This window comes from Carcharodon carcharias, chromosome 12 (genome assembly GCF_017639515.1).
Source record: "Carcharodon carcharias isolate sCarCar2 chromosome 12, sCarCar2.pri, whole genome shotgun sequence".
NCBI lineage: Eukaryota > Metazoa > Chordata > Chondrichthyes > Lamniformes > Lamnidae > Carcharodon > Carcharodon carcharias.
The window spans coordinates 12883515-12900669 of record NC_054478.1 but is presented as its reverse complement, the minus strand read 5'-3'; the positions used below and the strand labels follow the sequence as shown (position 1 = coordinate 12900669).

Sequence of the window (17155 nt, the reverse complement as noted above, 5' to 3'; positions counted from 1 at the left end):
CATTCACCCTCTTTGGGCACTGGGTGGCTGTCCTCTTTTGCAGGGTGTTGGCACTGACCACCTCTGCCTCCGCCTCCCATGCTGGATTGGTGACCTTAGATGAGGTTCTTTGCCCAGAGCCGGGGTTAGAGGAGTTTGCAATGGGCCTCCCTGTGTCCAGAGAGAGGTGGCACTGAATTTGGGAGCAGCATGTTTCCTTCCTTTGGAAGCCATGTCTTTACACCAACTTTCGATCCCTTAGAGAGTGAAAGCTCTGTGCAGGGGCAAACTTATAATATGGTGCTAAGTTTACAGAAGGCCTGAGGTGATGGTGGGGTGGGTGAATCAGAGGCCGGTAACCCAACGTCAAACACGTGCCCCTCAATTTTTTCAGCAAAGTGGTGCATGATACAACAGAAAAAGCTGCCATTGCTGTCAGCGGATCACACACCAATTTCCCCACCCACTTTCGGACTTTGCCGATTTCTGGGACGATTCCACTGTGTGTGTGTATGTGTGTGTGTGTGAATGTGTGCGTGCGTGTGTGTGTATGTGAACGTGTGTGTGTGTGTGTGTGTATGTGAACGTGTGTGTGTGTGTGTGTGTGTGTGTATGTGAACGTGTGTGTGTGTGTGTGTGTGTGTGTGTGTGTCTGTGAGAGTGTGTGTTCTTGTGTGTGTCAGTGTGTCTGTGAGAGTCTGTGTTCTTGTGTGTGTGAGAGACAGTGTGAGTGTGTTTGTGTGTCTGTGAGAGTGTGTGTTTGTGTATGAGACAGTGTGTGCTTGTGTTTGTGTGTGTGTGAGACACTATGTGTTCGTCTACCTCCTTGAAGAAGTTCTGTTCCTCTCTGCGACAAGATTTCCGTATCTCTCTGTTGTCTTGCTCACCTTCCTTGCTTTCCATTTCCCTCCTAGTGTTTGACAAGGTGTTTACTAAAACCCGCTTTCACAGCCATATCTCCTTTCTCAGTGACTGTCTCCGTCTCCGACTTACCCCACGTGGATTTCAACTGAAATTCCACCCCTCATGTTTCGAACCCACCCAGGATTACAGGTATCTCAGGGACATAAAACGTTTCTCGGACTGCTGTTCCCGTCACATTCTGAGATCCACACTCAGTGCCATGCGCCGCCATATGAACACACTCGACCTCTCCCTCCAGCAGCACCGCCGTACCCTTTTTCAAAGCTGCGCGTGCCCCCAGTTTCATTTTATCCTTCGGCTCATCCGACGCCTCAACAAGAAACTTTTTCTCTTTCTCTCAAGTGCTAAGGAACGCACGCTCCAACAACTCATCGACACCAACACCCATCTAGGACCCTCCACCCCTGCCTGTCCCTCCGTCCCCACCCCACCTTCCAATCCCAACCCCAGCCGTGTATTCACTATACCCCCTGACCTTCCCCTCTCCGATGCTGAACGTTCAGTGCTCAGCAAAGGACTTAGTTTCATACCCATACGCCCTCACCTCAATGAATTTCGGGCTTGGCACGATGCTGAACTCTTCTTCCGCTGTCTTCGTCTCCGGGCTCACTTCTTTGGGCAGGAGTCCTCTCCCCATTCAACGGATCCTTTTATCCATCTCCAATATTCTCCCTCCACCTGGACCCTTCCCTCTGGATTCTTACCTTCTCTCGATCTTTTCATTGAGAACTGTCGGCGCGACATTAGTCGTCTCAATTTCTCTGCTCCTCTCACCCATTCTAACCTGTCTCTCTCTGAACTTACTGCACTCCATTCTCTCAGGTCCAACCCTGACATTGTCATCAAACCCGCTGACAAGGGTGGTGCTGTTGTTGTCTGGCGCACTGACCTCTACCTCGCGGAGGCTGAGCATCAACTCGCAGACACTTCCTCCTACCTCTCCCTGGACCATGACCCCACCACTGAACATCAAGCCATTGTTTCCAGGACTGTCACTGACCTCATCTCCTCTGGGGATCTCCCTCCCACATCTTCCAACCTGATAGTCGCCCAACCTCGGACGGCCCGCTTCTATCTCCTACCCAAAATCCACAAACAGAACTGCCCCGGTAGACCGATCGTCTCAGCTTGCTCCTGCCCCACAGAACTAATTTCTCGTTATCTTGACTCACTTCTCTCTCCCCTTGTCCAGTCCCTTCCCACCTACATCCGTGATTCCTCTGACACCTTACGTCACATCAACAATTTCCAGTTCCCTGGCCCCAACCGCTTCCTCTTCACCATGGACGTCCAATCCCTCTACACCTCCATCCCCCACCAGGATGGTCTGAGGGCCCTTAGCTTCTTCCTCGAACAGAGGCCCGAACAATCCCCATCCACCACTACTCTCCTCCGTCTGGCTGAACTTGTTCTCACGCTGAACAATTTCTCCTTCAACTCCTCTCACTTCCTCCAAATAAAAGGTGTGGCTATGGGTACCCGCATGGGCCCCAGCTATGCCTGTGTCTTTATGGGGTATGTGGAACATTCCTTGTTGCAGTCCTACTCCGGCCCCCTTCCACAACTCTTTCTCCAGTACATCGATGATTACTTCGGTGCCGCTTCATGCTCTCGTCAGGACTTGGAAAAATTTATTAATTTTGCTTCCAATCTCCACCCCTCCATCATTTTCACATGGTCCATCTCTGACACTTCCCTTCCCTTCCTTGACCTCTCTGTCTCAATCTCTGGTGATAGACTGTCCACCAATATCCATTACAAACCCACCGACTCCCACAGCTATCTCGACTACAGCTCCTCACACCCCGCTTCCTGTAAGGACTCCATCCCATTCTCTCAGTTCCTTCGCCTCCGTCGCATCTGTTCCGATGATGCTTCTTTCAAAAACAGTTCCTCTGACATATCATCCTTCTTCCTTAACCGAGGTTTTCCACCCACGGTCGTTGACAGGGCCCTCAACTGTGTCCAGCCCATCTCCCACGCATCCGCCCTCACGCCTTCTCCTCCCTCCCAGAAACATGATAGGGTCCCCCTTGTCCTCACTTATCACCCCACCAGCCTCCGCATTCAAAGGATCATCCTCCGCCATTTCCGCCAACTCCAGCATGATGCCACCACCAAACACATCTTCCCCTCACCCCCCCTTATCGGCATTCCGTAGGGATCGCTCCCTCCGGGACACCCTGGTCCACTCCTCCATCACCCCCTACTCCTCAACCCCCTCCTATGGCACAACCCCATGCCCACGCAAAAGATGCAACACCTGCCCCTTCACTTCCTCTCTCCTCACCATCCAAGGACCCAAACACTCCTTTCAAGTGAAGCAGCATTTCACTTGCATTTCCCCCAACTTAGTCTACTGCATTCGTTGCTCCCAATGTGGTCTCCTCTACATTGGAGAGACCAAACGTAAACTGGGCGACCGCTTTGCAGAACACCTGCGGTCTGTCCGCAAGAATGACCCAAACCTCCCTGTCGCTTGCCATTTTAACACTCCACCCTGCTCTCTTGCCCACATGTCTGTCCTTGGCTTGCTGCATTGTTCCAGTGAAGCCCAACGCAAACTGGAGGAACAACACCTCATCTTCCGACTAGGGACTTTACAGCCATCTGGACTGAATATTGAATTCAACAACTTTAGGTCGTGAGCTCCCTCCCCCATCCCCACCCCCTTTCTGTTTCCCCCTTCCCTTTTTTTTCCAATAAATTATAAAGATTTTCCTTTTCCCACCTATTTCCATTATAAAAAAAAAAACCCCACTAGAGCTATACCTTGAGTGCCCTACCATCCATTCTTAATTAGCACATTCGTTTAGATAATATCACCAACTTTAACTTTAACACCTATGTGTTCTATTGTACTATTGTCGTTGACATCTTTTGATGATCTGCTTCTATCACTACTTGTTTGTCCCTACAACCACACCACACCCCCCTCCACCTCTCTGTCTCTCTATCTCTCCGCCCCCCACACACACACCTTAAACCAGCTTATATTTCAACTCTTTCTTGGACTCGAACTCAAGTTCTGTCGAAGGGTCATGAGGACTCGAAACGTCAACTCTTTTCTTCTCCGCTGATGCTGCCAGACCTGCTGAGTTTTTCCAGGTAATTCTGTTTTTGTTTTGGATTTCCAGCATCCGCAGTTTTTTTGTTTTTAACTATGTGTTCGTGTGTCTGTGAGAGTGTGTGTGCTTGTGTGAGAGAGACAGTGTGTGTGAGAGAGAGAGAGAGTGTGTGTGTGCTTGTGTGTGTGTGTGTGTGTATGAGAGAAATAGTGTGTGTGTATGTGTGTGTGTGTGAGAGAAATAATGTGTGTGTGTCTGTGCGCATGTGTGTTGAGGGAGGTTTTAAAAAATTTCTTGCAAATCATTCTCAGATGAAGTAATATAATTACTTTTACAAAGAGCTTTGACCAGTTAGAGATTCAATAAGCTGCTAACATGATTTACAAACCAACTGTCAACAACTACAAACCATCAACATCATTTTACAACCCTTGTGTCATACTTGATCCCAAGATGTGCCGCTGACCTCATATTCACACCATCACTATGACCACCTATTTCCCCTTCAGTAACACCCCGCACCTTCACCCTGTCTCAGTTACCTGCTACTTTAGCGTACGTTACTGGAGTTTGCTGATGATACTGAGCTGAGTGGGAAGGTAAGCTGTGGGGAGGGCACAGAGAGGCTGCAAAGAGATGCAGACAGGTTAAGTGAGTGGATAACAAGATGGCAGATGGAGTGTAATGTGGGGAAGTGTGAAATTATTCACTTTGGTCGAAAGAGTAGAAATCCAGAATTTTTTCAAAAGGTGCGAAATGTATAAATATTGATGTTCAAGGAAATTTGGGTGTACTTGTACAAGGAGTGCAAGAAGTTAACATACAGGTACAGCAAATGGCATGTTGGCCTTTATTGCAAGGGGTTTGGTGTACAGGGATAAGGAAGTCTTGCTACAATTGTACTGGGTTTAGTGAGACCACATCTGGAATACTGTGCGCAGTTTTGGTCTCTACCTTTACGGAAGGATATACTTGCATTGGACGGGGTACAATGAAGATTCACTAAATTGGCCCCTGGGATGAGAGGCTCTAAAATTGAATCTATTTTCTCTGGAGTTTGGAAGAATGAAAGGGTATCCCATTGAAACGTGCGATTCTGAGGGGGTTTGGCAGGGTAGACCTAAGCGATTGTTTCTGCTGGGCGGTGAATCTAAAACACAGGGGCACAGTCTCAGGGGGAGGGGTCATTTAGGATTGAGATGAGGAGAGATTACTTCACTCAAAGGGTTGTGAATTTTGGAAATCTCTACCCCAGAGCGTTGTGGATGCTCCATCTCTGAATATATATATAAGGCTGGGATGGACAGATTGTTGGTTTCTCAGGGAATCAAGGGATATGGAGAATGGGTGGGCAAGTAGAGTTGAAGTCCAAGTTTAGCCATGATGGTATTGAATGGGGGAGCAGGCTCGATGGGCCGTGTGGTCTACTCCTGCTCCTATATCTTGTGTTCTTGTGAACGGAAACCCTAATCTGTGCCTTCATTACCTCTTGGCTGGACTATTCCAGCACAGTCCTGGCTGGCCTCCCACATTCTAACCTCCTTAAACTCGACGTCATCCAAAACCCTGCAGGTGAGGCCCTAACTCACACCGAGCCCAGTTCAACCATCACCCGCTGTGCTCGCTGACCTACATTAGCCGCTGGCTTGGCAAATTTTACAATTTCTCAACCTCCTTTCCAAATCCCACCCCCACAGCCTCAGCCCTTCCTGCCTCTGTAATCTCCTCCAGCCCTGCACCCCTCATCTAATTCTGGTGTCCTGCACATCCCTGATTTTACTCGCTCTGCCACTGGTAGCTGTGCCTTCAGCTGCCTGGGGCCCTGAGACCTGGAACCCCCTTCCTAACCCTCTCTGCCTCTCTGCCTCACCTTCCTCTTTCAAGTCACTCCTTAAAACCTACCTCCTTGACCAAGCTTTTGATCGACTGACCCAGCCTCTCCTTCAGTGGCTCGGGGTTGGATGTTGCTCCTGTGAAGTACCTTGGGACATTCTATTCGATTAAACACACTGCACACCACGAAATGCAAGCTTTTGCTGTTATTTTGGAAAAAAAAACATCAATTCCTGTTATTTATTTATTCCAAATTCCTGGATTTATGAGATGGCGGGATTGGCATGCCTGCTATTATTAATAATTCCCTGTAACTCCGGAAATCCACAAATGCGGACACACCAATTATCCGGAGATTTTTTTGAGAGACTTACGCCACCACCAGACTCGCCACTCAGAGCTGCGGCAAACCACAAAGCAGTGAGTGTGACAGCCGTTATAATTATTCTAATGGTCTTCCTTTTACTGAAGGTCAAAGTAACAGCTTTTGGCTCTTTCAGTGGGAAGGTAGCAGGAGGGAGAGAGATGGGTGACGAAGGAAGAAAATGCAGCTAATTAGTTAGGAATTGAAATTGAACATCTGCTCCTCAGTCTGTCTGCAGCTGACCAGGGGTAGGTTTTACTTTTTTTTAAAACCAATGGCATCTAAGAAAAGTGCAGCAAAATGTAAGCATTTTGAGAAAAAAACATTTTTTACTAGTTCTTCAAATGTTTGGAAGGGAAGTCATGGAGCGCAGCGGGTGTTGTAGGGTGTTGGTTACAGTTTGGTAAGTCTGAAGAAGTCTTTGCAGTCATATGTAGGTTAACTGGAAGTCTTTGTCGACTCTTAGAGCTTTTACAAATATAGTGTAAAGGGAACAAGCTGGGAGCTGTCTCCATGCTGGCTGGTACACACATCTCTGTCCTCACACTCAACTGACCCTGGGTGCTGTCATGTGCTCTCTTACATCACTGTGTGTGCGGTACTGCACTCAGCCCCACATTAACTCTATATGCGCCAGACCCTTATACTACGTTGGGTGGCACCCTTTTTCCTGATTCAGAAGAACAGTCAGAGTCATAGTCTCACTCCGGGGGCTTAAGAAGATGTGTTAATAACGTGGCCAAACAGATTGAGTATCAGCCTGTAAAATCCTTCCAACACACGCCCATGGCAGGCGGTAGGAGTGGGAGAGTCTCCTGGTCAGCCATGTTTGATGTGGAGCGGCGCTCCTCGGACAGCAGGACAAACAGATGGAAGCACGTGCTTTCCCTGTCTCGTGTGTTACCAGACATGGGGAGCCTTCTTTGTAATGTTTTGTCATGTTTTATTTCTCAGGTGCGTGTATATATCCAGTTCACACTCTTGCAGTTAGGGAGTCTAACATTATTCTATCATCCAGAAAATTCCAAAATCCAGAAAAGTCTTCGTCCCAAACTGGGGAGGGGTTACAGTGTGGGAATATAATTTAGAAAAACGGACTAGCATTAAAACCCTGTTTCCCTCTTCCTGGGTTCATGTCGTTGGGTCCATTTATAGATCATTAGAATCAGAGAGGATTCTTGATTGACAAGGGTGTGAAAGCCTAGAGGGGGTGACAGGAAATTAGAGGCCACAGCCAGATCAGCCATGATCTTATTGATAGGGGGAGCAGGCTCAAGGGGCTGAATGGCCTACTCCTACTCTTAATTCATAACAAATATACAAGAGAAAATAAACACTGGTGTCGAATCCCTGGGCATCCGCCAGTAATGATTATCCCATTAGGTATGACAGGTACCAACTATAAAACATATATAGGCCCCTCGAACCTGTTACACAGAAACAGGAGGAGGCCATTCAGCCCCTCGAGTCTGTTACACAGGAACAGGAGGAGGCAATTTGGCCCCTCGAGTCTGTTACACAGGGACAGGAGGAGGCCAATCAGCCCCTTGAGCCTGTTACACAGGAACAGGAGGAGGCCATTCAGCCCCTCGAGTCTGTTACACAGGAACAGGAGGAGGCCATTCAGCCCCTCGAACCTGTTACACAGGAACAGGAGGAGGCCATTCAGCCCCTCGATCCTGTTTCACAGGAACAGGAGGAGGCCATTCAGCCCCATGAGCCTGCTCCACCATTCAATCATATCATGGCTGATCTGCATCTGGACTGCATCCACCTGCCTTTGTTCCAGAAACCTTAATCCCCTTACCCAACGAAAATCTAACAATTCTGATGGAGGGTCACACAAGCTGAAACAATAACTCTGTTCCTCTCGCCACAGATTTTGCCTGACCTGTTGGATATTTCCAGCACTTTCTGTTTTTCTTTCAAAATCCATCAGTTTCGAAATGTTCAGTTGACGCACCCCCACCCTCGCGGACCCCACCTCCTCTTGGTCTCAGCAGCTTGTTGTGGGGGCTGCGGGGTGGGGGTGGGGGTTGGGGGGGGGGGGGGCGGGATGTGAGTTCCAGATTTCGACTGCCCTCTGTGTGAGGAAGTGCTTCCTGACATCACCCCTGAACGGCCTGGCTCCCCCCTTTTGTTCCGGACTCCTCGCTCCACCCCTCCCCCAAAACCCCCCACCCTCGCTCCCCACGTCCCCCAATCCCACTCCACCAGGCTCTATCTCCCCTATTGAATGACTTAACCTTTTAACACCTCAGTCAGATGACCCCTCAATCCTCTAAACTAAAGGGATCGATACAACATTTAACCCTATACAAGTCTCGGCGTTGTTCCGGCAGAGTCCAGGTCATTCAATAAAACCCTCAGAAGTTGAAGCAGCTGAGTTTCCATGATCATCTTAAAAAGATAAAAAAACACAACAGATTCCATCTCCGTTGTTGTAGCAGCTATTGGCAACCTAACCTGATGCCTGGTGGCTACTTGAGAAACACTTGCCCTCTGCTGAAGAATGAAACACGATAGCCTCAGGCTCCCCATTGGCAGCTGCTAACACATTTCACCAGCAGAGAGGTCAGTCTGCAGAGGAGAGTCAAATTAATAATTGATGGTCAGTGAACAACGAGACCGATTAACCCCCTTGGAGCACTGGGACGGAGAGAACTCTCTGCCCAAAGGGACACCTCCCAGTGAGGAGGTCGCAGAGACAGAGAAATGGGAGGCATTGGGAGGTGGGGAAATGCTGATATTGTACAGAAAAGTACCCAAGGGTGTTATGACCAGGAAGGGAGGTGTGCGCAGTTTCTTTTAGCCCCACTGCTGCACAGGTCTCACCATAACTGTAAATGCTTAATTCACTCACCAAAATGGCCAATGGTTCACTTTTGCTATTTTAGACTTAGAGTAAAAGAGACTTTAAACCAGGCTTCTTTCAATAAACTCACAATGATTGACTTATTATGTAGCAAAACTTATTTTTTTAAAACAAATTGCAAAAACTGGTTAACATACAATTTGTAATCTGGAAGTGTAACTATATACCCATTTAAATCCATACACACACACACACACACACACACACACAATCGCAGTGGTTGGTGTAGGGAGGAGAAAACATTTTCCCAGTGGGAACACATTATGAGAAAAGGATAAAGTTTGAAGAGTTTCGATGCTGTTGGTTTGGTGGTTCTGCGGGCAAAGAGAGCTCACTGATCATGGGAGTTGACCGGCAGTTCTGTCCAAAGGAGCTTCGGTGAATCACTGTTGCTGGGAACTGTCTCTTGTTGCAGTTTCTCAGGTTTCTCAATACAGATAAGTTATACTGAGATGAGCATTTTCCGGCTGAAGATTGATAACCAAATTCCGGGCAAGTTTGGGAGAGAGATAATTGGGTAACCTTCCTTTTCAGCTTACTCACAAACACACCCTGGGTTCAAAAAAAAATGTTCAAATAGAACTCATCTCAGGTCAGGTATTTCCAGAAAAGTCAGCAGGAGCCCACAGCTTGGAAACAAATAGCAGTAACTTTTTTTCCCTCCAGCAGTTAAAGCTCAACTACAAATTACTCTTATCTGCTCAGGTGCCTTGCTGGTCAGTTAGCTGAAGGCATGTGACTTCTTGGGAAAGAAACAGCCTGCTCACAGTGAACTTATAACCCTTTTACAAAAAGAAAAAATCAGGTCAGTTCCCAAGAAAGTCCAAATCATTCAATACCCTTCCAATTTCTAAAAACACACCGGGCAGAATAATTTTTAGGTTGGCGGGTGGGTTGGATTGGCTGGCCTGGGATCGGCCAGGGAGTGGATCGCCGACCTCGATTGACCCCCACCCCCCCCCCCCCCCCCCGACTGTGATTCACGCTGGCTGGCCAATTAACGGCTCAGCGCTGCCTCCACAGCCTTCTGTGGCAATGAATTCCATACCTTCACCACTCTCTGGCTAAAGAAGTTTCTCCTCATCTCTGTTCTAAAAGGTCTTCCCTTTACTCTGAGGCTGTGCCCTCGGGTCCTAGTCTCTCCTACTAACGGAAACATCTTCCCCACGTCCACTCTATCCAGGCCTTTCAGTATTCTGTAAGTTTCAATCAGATCCCCCCCCCCATCCTTCTAAACTCCATCGAGTAAAGACCCAGAGTCCTCAAACGTTCCTCATAGGTTAATTTTGAAAGGCAGAAAAGAATTGTCCAAGCACCCCAGTCAGGTGAATGAAAATATATATACGCTGAAAGTGCTGTCCATCGATTTTGATTTTTATTTTATCTGGTCACGGAAACCTCATCCTGCGCTTGGATGAGGTTACGTGAAGAATGTGAAGGCTGCCTGGCCGATTGGCCTGTCTGCTAACAGTGAGGTTGGGACGGACAGCGTAAAATTAGACAATTGCACCGTTCATGACCTTAACTGGCCTCTTAATTGTCGGAGAGCGGGCTTCCGGCTTCTGTACGCGCCCGCCGACTGGAATATCGCGGGAGCGCGGGTATGGTGTCCGGACGCTCGCCCAACGTCATCTCGCACAATTTCATGCCCAATTGGGTCAGGCGCCACCCTCCCCCCTCCCCCACCCTCCCCCCCCCTCCACCCCCGATCAGCGTAAAATTCTGCCCATGTAAGTTCTTGGAGATATGGATTCCTAACAAGAGGAAGACAGGCCACTGTGAGGGGGGCAGGAGGATGGATGAGGGAGAGGAGGAAAGGAGGGATAGAGAGAGAGAGAGAGAGAGAGAGAAAATAGACATGCATTTATATAGCACCTTTCAGAACCGCAGGGCATCCTAAAGTGTTTTACAGCCAATAGTGCAGTCGCTGTTGGAAATATAGGAAACGCAGCACAGTAAGATCCCATAAACAACAATGTGATTTTTATCTTGTGATATTGTTTGAAGGATAAGTATTGTCCCCAGGACACTGGGGAGAAGTTATCTTGGGATGTTTTCTTGCATCAGACGCATCAAAATTGTTGTTATTGAGCCCCGGCCGGAAGCCTGGATGGTTGTTTGTCCCCCCTACCCAACCACCACCCCCCCCCTCCCCCACCACCCCCACACCCGGCCAGAACTGTTGGGGAGCCAAATGGAGCCTCCCCCTTCCTAACACGATGCTCCGCACAGAGCCAGGGTCAAATCTGGGAGCCTCCACACCCAACAACAAACTGCATCTATGTAATGCCTTCCATGTAGTAACAATGGCGCAAGGTGCTTCACGGGAGTCATTACCTAACAGGGTTGGACACTGAGCCACTCGAGATATTTGGACAGGTGGTCAAAAAACCTGGTGAAAAATGCCAGGTATTAGAGGGAACCTCGAGAGACAGAGGCTGAGAGGTTCAGGGAGGGAATTCCAGAGCTCGGGGCCCCAGGCAGCTGAAGGCACGGCCGCCAATGGTGGAGCGATTAAAATCGAGGAAAGGCAAGAGGCCAGACTGAGTGGAGCGCGGGGATCTCCGAGGGCCGTGGGGCTGGAGGAGATTACCGAGATAGGGAGGGTGAGGTCGTGGGGAGGATTTGAAAGGTCGAGAATTTTAAACGTGGGGTGTTTGCCGATCCAGGAGTCAATGCTCGGGCTTATTGGCCTCAGTACCAGACCAGACAGCCAATGGACATTGCGCTGATGGGAAGCTTCATGAAATGTTTGTTCTGACAGGAGCTGAAATGGAAGGTTCTGGTGAAAGGGAAACGGATTGACAAGTTGGAGGACTGCCTAAATGGGCAGGGGGATCACCACTACACGGGGGAGGTCACCGACGAGGACGAGGCAGCAGAAATAGATGACGAGAACATCAAGAACGAAGTGAAGAGGAAAGGGAAGGTAAGGGCTGCCTCTGAATGGTGCCAGGTCATCCCCACTGACGTTAAGGCCCAAGGGGCAGGACCGTGGTGGTGGTGGTGGTGGTGGGTGAGAGGGTGGGGTGGAGGATTCTCCTGCCACAGATTCAGACGAGAGCCTAGCGGAGTTTTGAGGACCATATTTGCTCACTTTCGCCTCACTATCCCAACTGGGGTTCTCCCCAGGTAGAAGGATTGCCAGGGACCCCCCAGACGCTCCTGCACCGTGGGTGGACCTACACCACAGGGACTGCAGCGCTTCAAGAAGGCAGCTCACCCACCACCTTCTCAAGGGGCAATTAGGGATGGGCAATAAACGCTGGCCTAGCCAGCGATGCTCACGCCCCGTGCATGAATATTTTACAAATCCGGGAGAAAAATCATAAAGGCATTAGAAGGCGCTTTTGGTTACATTGTCCTTTGCATATTCATTTTGTGTAAGGGGATATGGAGATTTGGATCATGTCATGATCTAATTGAATGATGGAATGGGCTTGAGGGGACGAATAGCCTCCTCCTGTTCCTGTGCAAGAGGTTCGAGGGGCTGAATGGTCTCCTCCTGTTCCTGTGTAATGGGCTGGATGGGCTGAATGGTCTTCTGCTGTTCCTGTGTAATGGGCTGGATGGGCTGAATGGTCTCCTGCTGTTCCAGGGATTGGATCTCAGACTGCTCCCAGTGCAGCAGCCGTGCAGCTCATCGTCCCAGGCTGCAGTTCATCCTGCACTGATTTTTATATTCACACCTGTCTCTCTCGCTGTGATTGGTTGCTAGGCATCTAAGCAGAGTTTGGCCAAGGAACTGTCTGACTGTGTCATTTATTGTAAGAGCGTCCATTTCAACAGCTTCAAACACTCCCGCACACATTACAAATTCTACGAGACCTCGTCCTTCACTGAATCCAAGGCCAGGAAACAGATCAGAGAGTCTGGTGAGTGATTGTTCGCAGAGTACAGTGAGGGGAATGGTTTAGGTACATCTGGAATCCTTTTGAGGGGTTCGGGATGGGGATTGGTGGTTTTATATAGGAATGTGTACAGGAGCATACATAGAAACATGCAGATTAGGAGCAGCAGTAGGCCATTCACCCCTTCGCGCCTGCTCTGCCATTCAATAAGATCATAGTTGATCTGGTCATGGTTTTAACTCCACTTTCCTGCCTGTACCCCATAACCCTTGACTCCATTGTCTATCAAAAATCCGTCTAACTCAGCCTTGAATATATTCAATGACCCAACCTCCACTGCTCCCTGGGGAAGAGAATCCCACAGACTAATGACCCTCTGACAGAAAAAAATTCTCTTCATCTCTGTCTTAAATGAGAGACTATATTTTTAAACTATAGCCCCTGGTTCTAGTCTCCCCCACAAGAGGAAATGTTCTCCTGGTATCCACCGTATCAAATCCCCTCAGGATCTTATATGTTTCCAGAAGATCACCTCTCATTCTTCTAAACTACAATGGATATCGGCCCAACCTGTTCAACCTTTCCTCATGGGATAAGCCCCTCATCCCAGGAATGAGTTGAGTGAACCTTCTCTGAACTGCTTCAAACACAATTATATCCTTTTTCAAATAAGGAGACCAAAACTGTACATAGTACGCTGGATGTGTGCTCATCGAAGCCCTGTACAGCTATAATAAAACATCCCTACTTTTATATTCCATCCCCCTTGCAATAAACACCAGCATTCCATTTACCTTCTGAATCACTTACTGTATCTGCAGACTAACTTTTTGTGATTCATGTACCAGGACACCCAGATCCCTCTGTACCTCAGAGTTCTGCAAACTCTCTCCATGTAAATAATTTGCTGCTTTTCTATTCTTCCTGCCAAAGTGGACAAGGTTCACATTTTCCCACATTACACTCCACCTGCCAAATTTATGCCCACTCACTTAACTTGTCTATTTCCCTTTGCAGACTCTCTATCTCCTCTTGACAACTTACTTTCCTACCTATCTTGGTGTCACCAGCAAATTTAGCAACCATACATTCAGTCCCTTCATCCAAGTCACTGATGTAGTGTGTAAATAGTTGAGGCTCCTGCACTGGTCACTGTGGTACTCCACTCATCATATCTTGCTAACCCAAAAAATGATGCATTTACGCCTTCTCTCTGCTTCCTATTAGCTAACCAATCGTCTATCCATGCTAATATGTTACCAGTTATGCCATGAGCTCTTATTTTGTGTAGTGACCTTTGATGTGGCACCTTGTCAGCTGCCTCCTGGAAATCTCCCTCTATCCACCTTGCTTGTTACATCCTCAAAAATCTCTAATGAATTAGTTAGACACGAATTCCCTTTCACAAAGCCATGTTGACTCTGCCTGATAACATTATGATTTTCTAAGTATCCTGCTTTAAAGTCCTTAATAATGAATTCTAGCATTTTCCCTGATGTTAGACTAATTGGCCTGTAGTTCCCTGCTTTCTGTCTCCTTCCTTTCTTGAGTAAAGGTGTTTAAGTTGCTTGTTTCCAATCCACTGGGATCCTTCCAGAATCTGAGGAATTTTGGAAGATTATGACCAATGTATCTAATATCTCTGCCGCCACTTCTTTTAAGGCCCTAGGGTACAGGCCTACAGGAATTGTCAACCTTTAGGTCTAACAGTTTTCTCAGTATCTTTTCCTTGGTGGTGGTGATTGTTTTAAGTTCCTCCCTCCCATTCACGTCTGAATTTTCAAGTATCTTTGGGAAGTTTTCTAAGTCTCCCACAGTGAAGACAGGCACAACTTACCTGTTCAACACATTCACCATTTCCTTGTTTTCCATTATCAATTCCCCAGATTCACTCTCTGGAGGACCAACACTCACTTTAATTACTCTTTTGCTATTTAAATACTTGTAGAAGCTCTTGCTATCTGTTTTTATATTACTCACTAGCTTTCTTTCATGCTCTACTTTCTCCCTCTTTATTATTTTTTTAGTCATTCTTTGCTAATTCTTAAAATCTGACCAATCCTCTGATCTACCCCTAATCTTTGCAGATTTGTGGAGTGTTTCTTTTAGTTTAATACAATCCTTAACTTCCTTATTTAGCCACAGATGATGCATCCTTCTCAAAGACTCTTCCTTTCTCACTGGGATAAATCTTTGCTGAGAGTTATTAAATATCTCCTTAAGTATCTCTAACATCTTATCTTTCAGTCTTGTTTCCCAGTTACTCTGCTTTTATACTCTCATAATTGCATTGCACTCATCAGGACAGATGACTGGAATAGTCATCCTCAACAAACGTGGCTATTTCAACAAAATGCATACCTTTCTTAATGATGGTTTTAATTTGTACCCATTGGACCCACTGCTAATCATGACTGCATGGACCTGCTCAATAGCGAGTTACAAGAATGCTGGTTGGAGTTGTGTAAGCGTAACGAGCTGCCTAATGGTGTATATGATAGGATTCACCCTCAGAACTTGCTGGCTCCGTGTATGGATGGACTGCCCAAGACACACAGAATGATGACCCTTGATGCTCTATCTTACCAATGACCGGCTCTGTACAACATGAATTGGCCAAATGGTTCAGTGAGTTGGTGTAATCAGTTCTGAGCAAGGTTTCCACGTACATGGTGAAGGATTCCTTAACCTTTGTGAAGGCTATACACAACTTGCATGTCATATGAATGTACAAACATTTAAATTAGGAACATTGGTAGGCCATTCGGCCCCTCGAGCCATTCAATAAGATCATGGCTCATCTGAATATGGTCTCAACTCCACATTCTGCCAACCCCTGATAACCTTTGACACCCCAGCTAGTCAAAAATCTACCTCTGCCTTAAAAATATTCATTGACCCCCCCTCCACCACTCTCTGGGGAAGAGATTTCCAAAGATTCACAATCTTCTGAGAGAAAAAATTCTCTGCATCTCTGTCCTAAATGAAAGACTCCTTGTTTTTAAATTGTGTACCATATTTCTAGTCTCCCCCACAAGGGGAAACATCCATTCAGTACCCACTCTGTCAAGTCCCCTCAGGGTCTTATATGTTTCAATGAGATCACCTCTCAATCTTCTAAACTCCAATGGATACAGGCCCAGCCAGTCCAACCTTTCCTCATAAAATAACACTGCCCCCACCCCCCCGACCCACCACCAAAACCCAGATATCAGCTGGGTGAACCTCATCTGAACTGCTTCTAACACATTTATATCCTTTCTTAAATAAGGAGACTAAAATTGTACATAGTTCTCCAGCGTTGGTCTCACCAATGCCCTGTACAATTGTAGCAAACTTCCCTACTTTTATATTCCAATCCCTGTGCAGTAAATGACAACTTTCCATTTGCTTCCTAATCACTCGCTGTCCCTGCAGACTAACTTTTTGTAATTCATGTACTGGGACACCCAGATCCCTCTGTACCTCAGAGTTCTGCAATCTCTCTCTACTTAAATAATATGCTGCTTTTTTATTCTTCCTGCCAAAGTGAACAAGTTAGACCCATAGAACCATAGAACACTACAGCACAGAAAACAGGCCATTTGGCCCTTCTAGTCTGTGCCAAAATATTATTCCGCTAGTCCCACTGACCTGCACCCAGTCCATAACCCTCCAGACCTCTCCCATCCATGTATCTATCCAATTTATTCTTAAAACTTAAGAGTGAGCCTGCATTCACCACGTGAGATGGTAGCTCGTTCCACACTCTCAGCACTCTCTGAGTGAAGAAGTTCTCCCTAATGTTCCCCCTAAACCTTTCCCCGTTCACCCTAAAGCCATGTCCTCTTGTGTTTATCTCTCCTAATCTAAGTGGAAAGAGCCTACTTGCATTTACTCTGTCTATACCCCTCAAAATTTTGTAAACTTCTATCAAATCTCCCCTCATCCTTCTACACTCCAAGGAATAAAGTCCTAATCTGTTTAATCTTTCCCTGTAACTCAATTCCTTAAGAGCCGGCAACATCCTAGTAAATCTTCTCTGCACTCTCTCAATCTTACTGATATCCTTCCTGTAGTTAGGCGACCAGAACTGCACACAATACTCCAAAGTTGGCCTCACCAATGTCTTATACAACCTCACCATAACATCCCAACTCCTATACTCAATACTTTGATTTATGAAGGCCAGTATGCCAAAAGCTTTCTTTACAACCTTGTCTACCTGTGACGCCACTTTCAGGGAATTATGTTTCTGAACTCCCAGATCCCTTTGTTCCTC

The 17155-nt window shown here is 47.2% G+C and overlaps 1 protein-coding gene across 1 annotated transcript in view; it reads left to right on the top strand.

Annotated features, from left to right (window-relative positions):
* The window catches only part of LOC121285066 (1-phosphatidylinositol 4,5-bisphosphate phosphodiesterase delta-4-like), a 97588-nt gene that overhangs the window by 33615 nt on the left and 46818 nt on the right, over positions 1-17155 (top strand). The window contains exons 9-10 of the mRNA XM_041201191.1: positions 11808-11972; positions 12762-12918. Coding sequence (XP_041057125.1) covers positions 11808-11972; positions 12762-12918 — 322 coding nt within the window. The remainder of the gene's footprint in view (positions 1-11807; positions 11973-12761; positions 12919-17155) is intronic.